This window comes from Thermobia domestica, chromosome 7, assembly GCF_964235325.1.
Source record: "Thermobia domestica chromosome 7, izTheDome1.hap1.1, whole genome shotgun sequence".
Classification (NCBI taxonomy): Eukaryota; Metazoa; Arthropoda; class Insecta; order Zygentoma; family Lepismatidae; genus Thermobia; species Thermobia domestica.
Genome location: NC_137460.1, coordinates 10807448 through 10823028, shown reverse-complemented (window position 1 = coordinate 10823028; position 15581 = coordinate 10807448). Strand labels below are relative to the sequence as shown.

The 15581-nt window shown below is 35.3% G+C and overlaps 1 protein-coding gene across 15 annotated transcripts in view; it reads right to left on the bottom strand.

Annotated features, from left to right (window-relative positions):
• The window catches only part of cac (calcium voltage-gated channel subunit cacophony), a 1271727-nt gene that overhangs the window by 377958 nt on the left and 878188 nt on the right, over nucleotides 1-15581 (bottom strand). For all 15 annotated transcript variants that reach the window (XM_081764099.1, XM_081764105.1, XM_081764112.1 and 12 more), the window contains one exon: nucleotides 10317-10423. In XM_081764099.1, the coding sequence (XP_081620225.1) occupies nucleotides 10317-10423 (107 nt within the window). The remainder of the gene's footprint in view (nucleotides 1-10316; nucleotides 10424-15581) is intronic.

Sequence of the window (15581 nt, the reverse complement as noted above, 5' to 3'; positions counted from 1 at the left end):
TGGATCCAATTAGCTAAGGATAGAAGTCAGTGGAGAGCTTTTGTGAACGCGGCACTGAACCTCCGGGTTCCATAGGCCATAGAGTTAGTTAGTTAGTTAGAACGCAAACTAGTTCTTCTGTAATTCTTTGATCTCCTTGCAAAAGACCCCATAATTTTCAAGCCAAGCATGTCTTAAAACGTGACAGTTTGCGTTTTCGACGATTTTAAACTCTGAAAGGAGGCAATTTACGATTCACGTATACTAGAAATTTTTACCTTTCATTTCATATAAGAAACCACCTTTTAAATTTATAGCATTTGGTTCATGAATTCCCTGTATAGTTCGGAACAGAACTTTTACAAGCACAAAATTATAAATAGTATGTACACTTATGTGCAAAATTATTGTCGTACGTCTATAAATATGTTGTTGTAGGAATATAATTTGATAACGAATTCGCCTGGTATTTCTTATAATGTTAGTATGTATATAATCGGCAAAGACATGTATGTGACAAATTTCATGTCAAAAGAACAGTAAATAAGAACAATAAAACTTTCTTGTCCATTTAGCAACATTTGTTTTACTCATTCTAATTTTCGTATTTATAATTTTTCCTATGAAATTTACCACAAATATACATTTCCCGATTATACATATAGTATCAGTATTAAAAGTATTCTGCAAAATTATTATCAAATTATATTCTTACAAGAAGATAGTTGTAGATATGCGACAAGCATTTTGGACATGAGTGTACATCACTGTTAGGAATACCACTATAGGTACTATATATAACTCATGGAAATAATCCTCAAATCACACCCCAGGATTCACCCAGTATATGACAAAGGCGTTATGAGTGTGGAGCTTCCATTCGTTTCTATAAATGCCGAGGTATCTATGAATTAGATTCTTACATTCACACTATTCTTAGTCAACATCTACAGAGGAAAACCGGTTACTCTCACTTCCAAATGAGTAGACAAGCATTATTTATTGGAAAATAACGTCCATTTCTTATACGTTTGAAGCCGGCATTCAGAGATATGTATTTTGTGGTTAGAAATCCATGAAAAAATCCACCAAATGTATTCAGATCCTAAGGGGAGACGAAAATCTTTGGGATTGTCCAGGGTAGCCACTCGTATTTGTTGATTCCGTACTGTATGTGGTACCCCAGGTCTAATCTGAGATAGGAGGTAGGTATGGATGGGATTCGGAACTCCTTCATGGTTTCTACGGAGGTGCTGGATTTGGATTGGACTCTGCCGGGTTCTTGTCATGCAGTCGGATTCAGTATTCTTCTGTATCTGGGCTCCTCTAGGTATCAAAAGGGGAATGTGCACTTGCCTTATCGCTCTGGTACCGACATTCCTACTTGAAAGGAAGTTTCTTTTACCAGTAGGTATAATTGAAAGATGGATTCCGGCCCATCGTGGTAATTGGCATATCCTACTATGTTTCTTAGCACTGTTTTTTTCTGTTAAGTGCTGGAATTTTGAAAGGAAAATACTATCATTCAGTAGCAACTCAGACCGGTCTATGAAGAGATTTCCTGCTCAGGCCATCACGCATAAAGATTGTACTCCTCTGTATCTTTATTTTTGCAAGTATAATAAACAACCTTTAGTTATGGTTACAGGAAAAAAATCTCTGAAAATTCAAACAGAAACTTAAAATTTGACATTCGCTCTCGATAAATTTAACAGTGAGTTCTTGTACGTAAGCAGTGTATGACGAATGCAGATATGAGCGGAGAACCAAGGACATAGAAGGTTTTCCGACATGTAACATCATGGAATGTGTCAATCTGCTGAAATCTTGAATGTTATTTTTTTTTGTACAGTTCCAATATTTTCTTCCATTCTATCGTCACTCTGAAGTAAAGTAAACAAATAAATAGGGTCTAAATAAAATAAGAAACAATATGTTCTGTAGACTGAAGGAGGTAGAAAATATGAAAATATTTATGTTATTGCCCATCACAGCTATGTTCAAGAAAACCAATATTTGTCTCGTTTATATATGTAGGTGTTTCCTTATTCACACGTAGAATCAAAACGGCTCCATGGAATTTGATGAAGACGCAGTAGATTTATCATACTGTCTGAACTTATACTGTGAATATGACGTCACATAATAGTTAATATGGCGGATGGTAACCTTTGATTATAATTATTAAACGTAAGTTCCCATGTAAAACATAAACGACCTGAATGAATTTGAGTACAATGAGTCAATAGATTCATTTATGCAAGCAGATACACTTGGTACGTGATGTCATAAAGATTTAATGCAGTGCACGTTGAAAAATGTACCATGCGTGAAGTTAATGGAAACATATCATACCATCTCACGATTTTTTTAACCATTTTGATTATTGATATACCTAAAGGAAATCTTAGAAATAATCATGAAATTGTGATATCTTTTCATTTCGATCCTGATGAGAAGACAATGTTACACAAGGAACATTAATTAGGCGTGTGCATTTTCCCACCGTTTGCGGATAGTTAGATCTACCATCCTACCATAAGAAGTTTATTGCAGTTGTAGGTGAGTTGCAATTTCTCGCCTATTCCAATGTACCAATAACACTAAATAGTAAGAGCCATGTATGTACGGACTAAATAGTAACAAATGTATACTGTCATTATGCATGTATGGACTTGTTCTGTCCTACGTCAAACAGTTTCTATCTGTTGATACCGTGTCCATAAACAAGATATGATGCTAGGAGACACATACAAGGATTCTTCTGCTTATTTTTATGTCTGGCTCACTTCCAATTTCGAATGGCTCTGTAACTCATAGATTCCTCTTAAATCACGCTGAGGGCAGGCAATTAATCCTGATCAACATATTGTACTTTAACTTGATCTAGACTTTCAGCGTAATCAGCACACTATTGAAGATTTTTGCGGCGTTGTCTTATTACCATTGATAAGCAATAAGTCATGACGTCACACATAACTCTCATGTGCCAAGGATGTATCACATGCATTCGGTAGGGTCTATGGCAACGATCAACAAGCATAAACAGATTATCTCCGGGAACGACTTTGAACTTTTTTTTGGCTTTCTCCCCTGAATGTTTTGACCAGTGTAGAACAGTTTTCACTGTTTTTTCCCCCTAGATAGTTTGTTTCCGTATGTTTGGATTTTATCTGAAACAACATACACAATTCATGAGTACTCGTTTTACATGCCTATTAGGTATGAAAGATGAATACAAAGGAAAAGATAAATGGACGCTAAATATCTTCCATCATATTTTTTAAGTCCACAAAAGAAATAAAGAACGAAATTATTTAAATTTTCCTCAAGAGATATAAAGTACTTAACTTTCTCTTTCTTTTCCGTTGTTTCATACTTGCCGAGATTCCACACATGACTGAACACCACAGAAACGCATACAAGCCTATGTAGCGAAGACAGGAAGAAGCCATCTAAACAAACTAAAATGGCGTAATGGAGGATTAAAGCTTAAAGATAAATTCATTTTTGCTTTCATTTGCAACTGAGTTAAATGTAGTGGAAGATATAAAGAAATACAACAGTCATGTGTATTACATATATTCCACTCAGAGCCTGCTTATGCTTTTATTGTATTAGGAAAAGTTTTAGGAAAGATAGTACATTAAGAAAAATGGTGGACGCATAAGAAAGTATAGGAAGGGTGCAATTGGAGTCTTAAGACGAAACAAGTTATTAAATTTACTGCAGGGGCGAATCAAGGACGGACTTTTGGGCGGGCGGCGGTGGGTTGTAATACTGCTACTTAGAGCTGCTTTTAAGAGCTCCAAACTCTGGGATGGGTTTTATTTATATATAAAATAAAAAAGTTTTCCCTTCTGGGGGGCCGATCGGACTGATCGCCCCCTGGATCCGCCCTTGATTCACAGACAGAGTGGCTTGTTCGAGTCTTGAGATGATATGAAATGTTCGTTACTGTTAGCTGAAGCTACCTTATACGTAGAAGCGAGAGAGGTTTCTATTTTGTTGATGATATGCCATGACCAACTTCAAAATCAACCAAGAGATCATTAGCGAATACATGGGCTATAAACACTTTTCATTATACGAGGGTATTTCCAGAAGTTTCCAACCCTGACACTGAAATATCACGTCAATGGTAGTAAGTGTCATCTTTGGAAGAAATAATGTATCCGTTCATGTTATATAGTGCCATTTGTGGAAGAAATAATGTATCCGTTCATGACACATAGTACCATTTATGGAAGAAATAATGTATCCGTCCATAGCATAGAGTCCCATCTATGAAAGAAATAATGTATCCGTTCATATCATATAGTGTCATCTATGGAAGTAATAATGTATCCGTTCATGGTATATAGTGCCATTTGTGGAAGAAATAATGTATCCGTTTATGACACATAGTGCTATTTATGGAAGAAATAATGTGTCCGTCCATGGCATAGAGTCCCATCTAAGAAAGAAATAATGAATCGTTCATATCATGTAGTGTCATCTATGGAAGAAATAATGTACCAGTTCATGGTATATAGTGCCATTTATGGAAGAAATAATGTATCCGTTCATGGCATAGAGTCCCATCTATGAAAGAAATAACGAATCCGTTCATATCATGTAATGTCATCTATGGAAGAAATAATGTATCCGTTCATGGTATATAGTGCCATTTGTGGAAAAAATAATGTATCCGTTCATGGCATATAGTGCCATTTATGGAAGAAATAATGTATCCGTCCATGGCATAGAGTCCCATCTATGAAAGAAATAATGTATCTGTTCATATCATATAGTATCATCTATGGAAGAAATAATGTATCCGTTAATGGTATATAATGCCATTTGTGGAAGAAATAATGTATCCGTTCATGGCATATAGTGCCATTTATGGAAGAAATAATGTATCCGTCCATGGCATAGAGTCCCATCTATGAAAGAAATAATGTATCTGTTCATATCATATAGTATCATCTATGGAAGAAATAATGTATCCGTTAATGGTATATAATGCCATTTGTGGAAGAAATAATGTATTCGTTCATGACATATAGTGCCATTTATGAAAGAAATAATGTATCCGTCCATGGCATAGAGTCCCATCTATGAAAGAAATAATGTATCCGTTCATATCATATAGTGTCATCTATGGAAGAAATAATGTATCCGTTCATGGTATATAGTGCCATTTGTGGAAAAAATAATGTATCCGTTCATGGCATATAGTGCCATTTATGGAAGAAATAATGTATCCGTCCATGGCATAGAGTCCCATCTATGAAAGAAATAATGTATCTGTTCATATCATATAGTATCATCTATGGAAGAAATAATGTATCCGTTAATGGTATATAATGCCATTTGTGGAAGAAATAATGTATTCGTTCATGACATATAGTGCCATTTATGAAAGAAATAATGTATCCGTCCATGGCATAGAGTCCCATCTATGAAAGAAATAATGTATCCGTTCATATCATATAGTGTCATCTATGGAAGAAATAATGTATCCGTTCATGGTATATAGTGCCATTTGTGGAAGAAATAATGTATCCGTTCATGGCATATAGTGTCATTTATGGAAGAAATTATGTATCCGTCCATGGCATAGAGTCCCATCTATGAAAGAAATAATGTATCCGTTAATGGTATATAGTGCCATTTGTGGAAGAAATAATGTATCCGTCCATGGCATAGAGTCCCATCTATGAAAAAAATAATGTATTCGTTCATACTGTAGAGGATATCAGGCTTAGCGCCTATTTTGAATTCTCCCTGTATGTTGTTGTTACTCTTCAAACAAGAAATTGTAATTATTAAATAAAGTAAAACACGTATTTTATCTCCTCTCGTTTCTAGTTTCGATCCTAACCTGTGGGGTAACACAATTCTCAGAAAACATGCTACAGCCGGGGTTGATGGAATCGCCCAGTTATACTACTCTCTTGGAGGATGAAGTAGCGTGATGGGGAACAGCCTCGGCTGTAGGTTGCTCTGTGAAGGTTGGGACAATGCTATGGTCTGTGCAGTCACCAACTGCACTAGAATCCCAAGAGCCGGTCACGGTTTGAAACCACGTTAGTACTAGGTCTCCATTTGTCATAACTTCAGTGTCCATAAGGACAAGAAACACAAAAGCTAAAAACGCGCTATGTTTCATAGAAATCGCGTAATTTGTACGAAATTACCATGTACTTTCTAATAATATGTGTGTCACTGTTAGGAGTATGTGTCCTGTGTTACTGTTAAAAGAATATGTGTCACCGTTAGAAGTATGTCTGTCACTGTTAGATGAATGCGTATCAGTTAGAAGTATGTATATCACTGTTAGCAGTTTATGTCACTATCATGAATATGTGTGTCATTGTTAGAAGTATTTGTAACACTTAGGAGTATGTGTGTCATTGTTAGAAGTATATGTAACACTGTTAGGAGTATGTGTGTGTCATTGTTAGAAGTATATGCAATACTGTTAGGAGTATGTGTGTGCCATTTTTAGAAGTATATATAACACTACTAGGAGTATGTGTGTGTCATTGTTAGAAGTATATATAACACTGTTAGGAGTATGTGTGTCATTGTTTGAAGTATATGTAACACTGTTAGGAGTATGTATGTGTCATTGTTAGAAGTATATGCAATACTGTTAGGAGTATGTGTGTGCCATTTTTAGAAGTATATATAACACTACTAGGAGTATGTGTGTGTCATTGTTAGAAGTATATATAACACTGTTAGGAGTATGTGTGTCATTGTTTGAAGTATATGTAACACTGTTAGGAGTATGTATGTGTCATTGTTAGAAGTACGTATATGCAATACTGTTAGGAGTATGTGTGTGTCATTTTTAGAAGTATATATAACACTACTAGGAGTATGTGTGTGTCATTGTTAGAAGTATATGTAACACGGTTAGAAGTATGTGTGTGTCATTGTTAGAAGTATACGTAATACTGCTAGAAGTATGTGTGTGTCATTGTTAGAAGTATATGTAACACGGTTAGAAGTATGTGTGTGCGTCATTGTTAGAAGAATATGTAACACTGTTAGGAGTATGTGTGTGCCATTGTTAGAAGTATATGTAACACTGTTAGGAGTATGTGTGTGTCATTTTTAGAAGTATATATAACACTACTAGGAGTATGTGTGTGTCATTGTTAGAAGTATATATAACACTGTTAGGAGTATGTGTGTCATTGTTTGAAGTATATGTAACACTGTTATGAGTATGTATGTGTCATTGTTAGAAGTACGTATATGCAATACTGTTAGGAGTATGTGTGTGTCATTTTTAGAAGTATATATAACACTACTAGGAGTATGTGTGTGTCATTGTTAGAAGAATATGTAACACTGTTAGGAGTATGTGTGTGCCATTGTTAGAAGTATATGTAACACTATTAGGAGTATGTGTGTGTGTTTTTGTTAGAAGTATATGTAACACTGATTGGAGTATGTGTGTGTCATTGTTAGAAGTATATGTAACACTGTTAGGAGTATGTGTGTGTCATTGTTAGAACTATATGCAACACTGTTAGGATTTTGTGTGTGCCATTGGTAGAAGTATATGTAACACTGTTAGGAGTATGTGTGTCATTGTTAGAAATATACGTGTAATCGTTTGGAGTATGTGGTCACTGCCAGGAGTATATGTATAACTTTTAGTACTCTTGAATCACTGTTAAGAGTTTGAGTTTAATGTTAGGAGTATGTGTATCACTGTTAAGAGTATGTATATCACTGCTAGGAGATGCGTCTTTCTTTAAGAATATGCATGCCACTGCTATCAGTATGCTTGTCACTGTTTGAAGTATGTTTGTCACTGGTAGAAGAATATGTGTCACTGTTACAAGTATGTGTTACTATTAGCAGTATTGTATCGGCATTAGTACATGATAAACAACAATAAATAAACAATCTGTTTAAAAAATAATATAAATTATTATTAACAACGAACGACATACATTCTAGCGCCAAAAATCTTTTGTTTTTCTCGATTTCCTCAAAAACTACACATGAGGATTTACTTTGAAACATGCAATTTTGTTGAGCCACCTGTCATCTCCTCTTCCAATTGATATAACTTTTAACTTTGGACAATATTAGAAGTAAATAAAAATTTAAAAAAAATTAATAATTAATCATAAATTTTTAACTATATATTATCAATCATACTTGTGCCCTGTCGTTTTGCTAGCGCCATAATGAAAAGGGAAAATGAAATCTTTGAGTTTTACGTCCCACGGTTATGCCGGTTAGGCTAAAGGAGACGGTGATAATGAGAGATGAGTGAAATGGTGGAATGAAGAAAGTGGGAGGAAACGGGATAACCCCGAGAAAACCCACTCAGACGGTGTTTGTCCACCACAAAGTTCACTTGGCGGGGGATGGGATCGAACCCGGGACCCCAAGCACCAGAGGTGAACGCTCTACCACTGAGCCACCGCGCCCCCCTATATAATGAAAAGGGGAAAGAGGGAGACCTTTAGTATCAGTTTCATGTTTTAGTAAGAGACCTGGTTATTTTACAAAATTAATTTGTAAGTTATAAAAAATCTTTCTCGAGTCCAAAACTATGAATAAGACTCCATACTATCTCATATCTTGTTCATCCTAATAAAATCTATAGATTCGTATATTTTTCATTTTTGGACATTTTTGCTAATAATATTGTAATATTTGGTAGAGAAACGATATAATGGTTTCTTTCTCACCTTATAAAAAGTTTTTATATAGTTTATACATTTGATTACAAATGAGTAATTTTTAATTTTTTTATAAGTCCACCTTTTGCCTATAGTAGCACGGAAATTTAGAGTTGTTGATTAAGAACTACCCTGCCCGATGCAACTGGGTTTAACTTTTTGCCGAAGCAGCGTACAAGCAGGGTAGAATTTTCTACCCGATACAGTGTGATGTAAGAACCTCTTGCCCGAAGTAGCGCAGAAGTAGAGTAGTATTTTTTTGCCTAGTGTGAGAGGAGATGGATGAGTAACCTTTTGCTCGAAGCAGTGCAGAAATAAGATTAGGGGAGATTTCCTGTTCAGAGCAGTTTTGAGAGATAGGCAGGATGTGATTAGTTGGTGATTGATTTCTTTTGCCTCGATGTGTCATCTTTTATAGTCAGTTTCGAAGGCGGAGCATACGGAGGGGTTGAAGGGGTGTCTTCGTGACTCTTCGTGTCCTTTTCGTATTTCTTCGGAGAGGGCATCCGTCGGCTGCTTGGTGGTGCTTCTGCTAAAGAATATGGTGGTGTTTGTAAATATGGGAGGATATTGCAATATTGAGGAAAATTGTATGGAAAAAACTAAGTGATTTAATTTGTAATCAAGAAAACGAGGACAAGACTGGATGATAACTTGTTCTCTTCTGTTTGTTCGTACACTTGCGATAAAGAAGAGCACGAAAAAGAGAGAAAGGATGTTGCACAATTGATATACCCCATACGAACAATACGTAACATCCTCAATCACTTTCTGATATGTAGACAGATAAGTTATGTTACTTTCTTTCCCTGATGGTTGGGTAAAATAGGTTATTCGTAGAACTGTCTAGAAGCTAGTGAAATACACTGATGGAAATACATTTAGGAACATTCAATTTTACAATAAAGTTTTACTTCCCTTGCACATCCTAATTCTTCATGGATTTCAGCCCCAAATCAATATACTTAATCTCTAAGAAAGCACACACCAAGTTTAATTTAAATTAAACATACTTTACGAGATTTATACATTGAAAATATACTGAAAATTACTATTCTCCTATTGATTATGGGAAGGTTTCAATAAGGAATAGAACCCGTGCCTCTTGGTTACCACGTCGATATACTAACAACTAAAATGTTCAAAACGAAATGAAATCTTTCAGTTTCACAGTTATGTCGGCTAGGCTAAAGGAAACGGTGATGATGAGAAAGGAAGAAAATGAAGGAATGAAGAGAGTGCTAGGAAACAGGAGAGCCGAGATCGAACCAAAGATCCCATGCACCACAGGTGAACGCCCCACTACTGAGCCACAAAGGCCCAACTGAAATGTTCAGTCTAGTCTTTGGGCAACCATACACATTTCATTCTTAAAGATGTTTCTCATACTTAGGTGTTAGCACAACACAACTGTACGATGGAGGCTCGGGTTCTATTCCCGGCTTATTTATGCATATTTTCATTCTTTGAGTCTATGATAAATTCGCATCTATGAAGGATGTGATTTAAGGGAAAAAATGATTGATTACTCCCATTTCTATATTGTATAATACAAATACACGTTGTGTCGAATGAGGCTAGTTTTAGTAATACTAATACTAATAGAAAAATAATAACAAAAATATAGGTACTTACCAATTTTTGCGCTAGGATGGTTTTATCTCCATTCGGGAGATGTTCTTCTAAGGCGAGAACTATGCAGTTGGCTATAATAGTAAGCAGCACAGCGTATTCAAATGGAGTAAGAATCAGTTAAGGAAAATATATATGAAAAAAAAATATGCTGAAATGGAAAGCTTATTTCATAAAACAATCATAAGGCAACAGAAGATCTTTAAATACAGTAAAATAGGTTTTTATTTATTTATTTATTTTTAAAAAAACTTTCCTACGTATAGACACATTTCTACACATACTTACATAAACTATATCTATATACTGTACTTCAATGTTACAGTGAAACTTGCTTAATATGGCAAATTCTGAAACTTGCACGTCATTTTCTTACCATGGCCGCATAGCTGAGAAACATTGTAAAAATAAACACACACACACACACACACACACACACACACATATATATATATATATATATATATATATATATATATATATATATATATTGTAAGCAAATGACTTTTATCTTATGTACCCTATCATACTACAAGGTTATACTTGTATACCCCATCAATATAGAAGCCTTGGTTTTTACATAAAAAGTAATATGGAACCAAGCTCATAGTTATTGGTGGGGTGCTACGGGATCTTATACTAACTTTATCCAACAAGACTTTAAATTTACAAGACTAGCTTCTATTTTATGCCATTGCTAAATGTTTTAATCTTATAGTCTCCAATAATTCATTGCTTCCTCTATAGTTTCAACTTACCTCGTACACCGAATTTAACAGAATATATTAAACTTATATACAATAAAAATACTTGTACAAAAAAAAAAAATACTTCTCAAAGTATAATCTGTAGACTTTCAGTTTTATTGAGGGCATGATGTCTCAGTGGTAGAGAGTTCACTTTTGGTGTGAAGGATGCCTAGTTTGATTCCAGGTCATGCGACTTCATAGTGAATAACATGATATCAATGGATTTCTCGGATTTCGGCCGTTTTCCCCCATATTCCCGTTTTGCCAGTTATTTCATAATAATTCATTACATTAAATCATCCGTCTCCTCTAGCATAAAGGGAATAACCGCAAGACATGAAATTAAAGATTTCGTTTCATTTTATTTTAAGTTTTGCGTAGGTAAGATAATAGAGAACAAAATAGAAAACAGTAATCTCCTGAACTATCAAAAATATTTTAAACTTTGGTGTTCAAGACTTGGATTTAACTCCCGGTGGGTTCCAAGTGGTTTAGATTTAATGCTGAAATGTAGATCTACTTCTCATATATAAAAATCAGTGTTGAAATACTGGAAAAAGAAGTAAAAGAATAAAATATGAAGTATATGCAGAAACTGAAGGTAGCACAGCATCAGATATTCTGATGTTTAAAAAATGAAATCTTCAAGTTTTACGACTTACGATTATAGTCTATAGGATAAAGGACACAGAAGATAAATGAAAGTAAGTAAATTTGTATTAAATAATTCGTAGAATTAGAATGTGGGAGGAAACTGGACAACTTCGAGAAAATTCAAGGACATGGTGTTGTTCTTTACAAACCTACATGTCCTGGGATCGAACTAGAAACTTCTCACACCAGAAGTGAACACTCGGGAGCAACATTAAACAAAACAATTTGTTGTATTAACTTCTTTCAAAAAATCTTAATCGTCTTCACACACGTAACAAATTTGTTTAAAATGCTACAGACAACAGAGACTGTGCGATGAAAGTGTTCCGAAATTTTGCAGTACAAACCCTGTGATGTTATGCAACCATAATCACGATAAAGAATCTTCGGTTGCCTATCAACTTGTTACTTTACCATAAGTAACCCAGCATTCATTGAATTGTTTCATAGCCTGCATCCAAAGGTTACCATCTGACACTAAAGACATTTATGGTCAGGAACCACCAGGAACGTATACTCTTTTAATAATAATAATGATGATGATGATAAAACAGAATAATCAAAATTAGTGCACTTACGTTCAAGCTATGAGTAAATATACCCATACGTAGATGTGTTCCGAAACTTTGCACTACAACCCCTTATATGTTATGCAACCATAATAACTCTAAAGAATATTGGGTTGCATATTAAAATGTTACATTACTATAATTATCTAAACGAGTTGATTTGAAAACTTCCTTCTTTTTTGAAGTCGATTAAAAAAGTCGTTTAAATTATAGCCTTGTGGCATAAAAAACGAATAAATGGACAAATCATACAGTTAGGTATATCACTTAATGAATTTTATTTTATTGCTATTATATTCACAAAGTTATGACTATTAAATTTCTAAAGTTATGACTATTAACTGTTATATGATTATTATACGGGGTTATTACAAATAATTGACCCGTTTTCATAAATTCACTGCAGCTTTATTATTGGACATCCTGTCACAGAACTTTGCAAACATATTGAAAAATTCAAAAAGCTTTCTAGTGACATTTTACAAGTGCTTTATATGGGACTCCTAGCAATTTTGCAAGTATCAAGTCAATAATCGAAAATGAGAAAAATGAAATCTTTAAGTTTTACTTCCCACGGTTATGCCTGGTTAGGCTAAAGGAGACGGTGATGATGAGAGATGAGTGAAATGGTGGAATGAAGAAAGTGGGAGGAAACCGAAGAACCCCGAGAAAAACCACGAGCACGATGTTTGTCCACCACAAAGTCTACACGGCGCGAGCTGGGATTGAACCAGGGACCCCAAGCAGCGGAGGTGAACGCTCTACCACTGAGCCACAGTGCCCCCCCCCAAGTCGATAATTGAGTCCTTCCCACACTTGGTACAGCTTGTTTTTATCAATCCATTGGAAAGGACTGTTTATGCGAGCTCTAAGTTCTGTTAGGTTTGTTGGTAGAGAGAGCGTAAACATTGTATCTTTCACATAACTCCACACAAAACAATCGCATGGGTTTAGGTCCGGAGAGCATGTAGGCTATGACAGGAATTGCTGATCATTATCCCTACCATGACCATTTCTTCAGACATGCACTGCAGGCCGACCATTTGATTCCCCCTTACAGATGCATACTGAAGCTGTAAACGGTGTATACCATCGCCGAACGGGCTTGACAGTTAGTGGATCTTTGTTGAATTTAGTTCGGAAGTGTCAAAAGTTGAGTGTGTTAGGACAGCACAATATAAGCTTTCTCTGCGCCTGTTGACATCTTGAATAAACGCTCACTGCTGCACTCTTGTGGCTGAAATCAGAAGCTAATCTACAAACAAAAACGTTTTTGAATTTTTCAATACTCGGCAAAGTTTTTGTAACAGTATGTTCAATAAAAATAAAGCTGCAGTAAATATATGAAATTGAGTCAATCATTTATAATAACCTGATATAAGATGTTCCGTTTGACACATTGTATTGTATTGCATTTCCATCTTTTATGCACTAAAACTTGTAACCGAAATAACATATTCTGTGTGTTTAGTGAATATTTCTGACACAAGTTATAAAAATATCCACTATTAAAATATAACATAAAAAAAAATGTTATCAACAAAATCTATAAGATCACCCTGGAAAACGCGATAACCGTGTAACTCTTATTGCAGTTGTCACCATGGAGAATCAGAAAATAAGAGTTCTGATTGGCTCTTTGTTAGGGAGAGAGAGAGAGAGAAAGAGAGAGAGAGAGAAAGAGAGAGAGAGAGAGAGAGAGAGAGAGAGAGGAAGGGTGACAGTGGGAGGAGGAGAATACAACAAATCTTGTTTCTCATTATTTTTGGTCTCGCTTTACCTGTTTTTATCGCGATGCTGTTGTTATTTTATTTCTTTCTGTCAGAACTCGTTCTGAATTAATAGACATCCAATCTGCGTTATGAATTAAGTATAGAACTATGAAATTCTATAGATCGACTAAGTCTGTCTTGAGGTGTCGACAGGTATTAGTGCCAAAACAATAAGAAACAAGCTTTTTTTTTTTTTTTTAACCGATTCAGCACCTCAAGAATATATTTTGTGTTCAGACTTACTTCTCTACTTATAGCGGAAGATGTATAAATTTATGATTTCCGGTTTCAAAACGAATTGCCATAGTGAATAAAAGCACTAGCACGTAACGAGTACAAAGTTTTAGTGTGAATTCAGTAACGCCTATTCCAACCGGAAATGGCGGGAATCTAGAACCACTTCTGGCAGTGGCATATTTAGGGGGGGCTATCGGGCTCAAGTCCCCTCCCGAAAGAAATTTGTTAGTTTTTCGCGTTCCATGTACAAAAATAATCCTTGGTACCATTTCTAACAATTTCATGGACTTTCTAGTTTCTAATGCTCTTTGTTCAAAATAATACTGTATTTGTCCAATTTAATTCTATGTAAGAACTGTGTTCTTTTTTTCTTTGTTTCGTCCATTCTACTCGTCTGTTTCTTTTTTCTTAGTTGTTACTTTCTTTCGTTTCTCCTACCATACTTTCAACCGTTGTTAGTTATGATGGAAGCCGGCCGTTGTCAGTAACACCAAAACTAAAGGGAGCTGATGAGCGAAACTGTTGTTCCACACCAACTTCCACGGATATCAAAATTAGGGGACTTCAATCAATTTAGAAAAGGAATATTTACATCGTTTAGTTATAAAGAAAGGTAAATGTTTGAATTAAAGAAAATCAAGAAGGAGGGGGGAATTAGGGAAATTAGGTAGTCCAAGAGAATGCTTTCTTTTTCTTTTATGGATAGAATTAAAGGTTAGATTCACTACTAAATTTTTGTGTGTATCATATCACATAAGATTCACCAGTCTGCAATTCTTACCATTAGAACTGCAACCAGTATGTTTCAGCTTCAACTTGTCTCAACATTTTCTTTCAACTAAAACCGTACACAGATAAAACTATTTCCAGTTTTTTTTTCTAAAATGAAATCAGTTAAGTTGAAATGAGATTACGTGTGTTTTGCAGGAGCGACATTTCAGTTTGCCTAGGAAAGAGTTAAGCTCCTCCACCGACAGTGGCTTTAGGGGGGGCTTCCGGGCTGAAGCCCCACCGAAATCTTACTTACTATAGTAAAGTATATGAAATATCTTGCAGAATTTTCACATTTTCAGGCAAAGCTTCCCCCCGAAAGTTAGCAAAGCCCCCCGAAACAAAATCGTAAATACGGCACTGTCCACCGACATATGAGTTTCACGTTTTTTTCCTAGTATATTAGCAGACAATCGATTAAAATATATTTAATTCTCAAACTCAGGTAGGCAATTTCCTCCTGCTTCCGTGTGTTGTGCGTAGCCCCCCCGAAACAAAATCCTAAATACGACACTG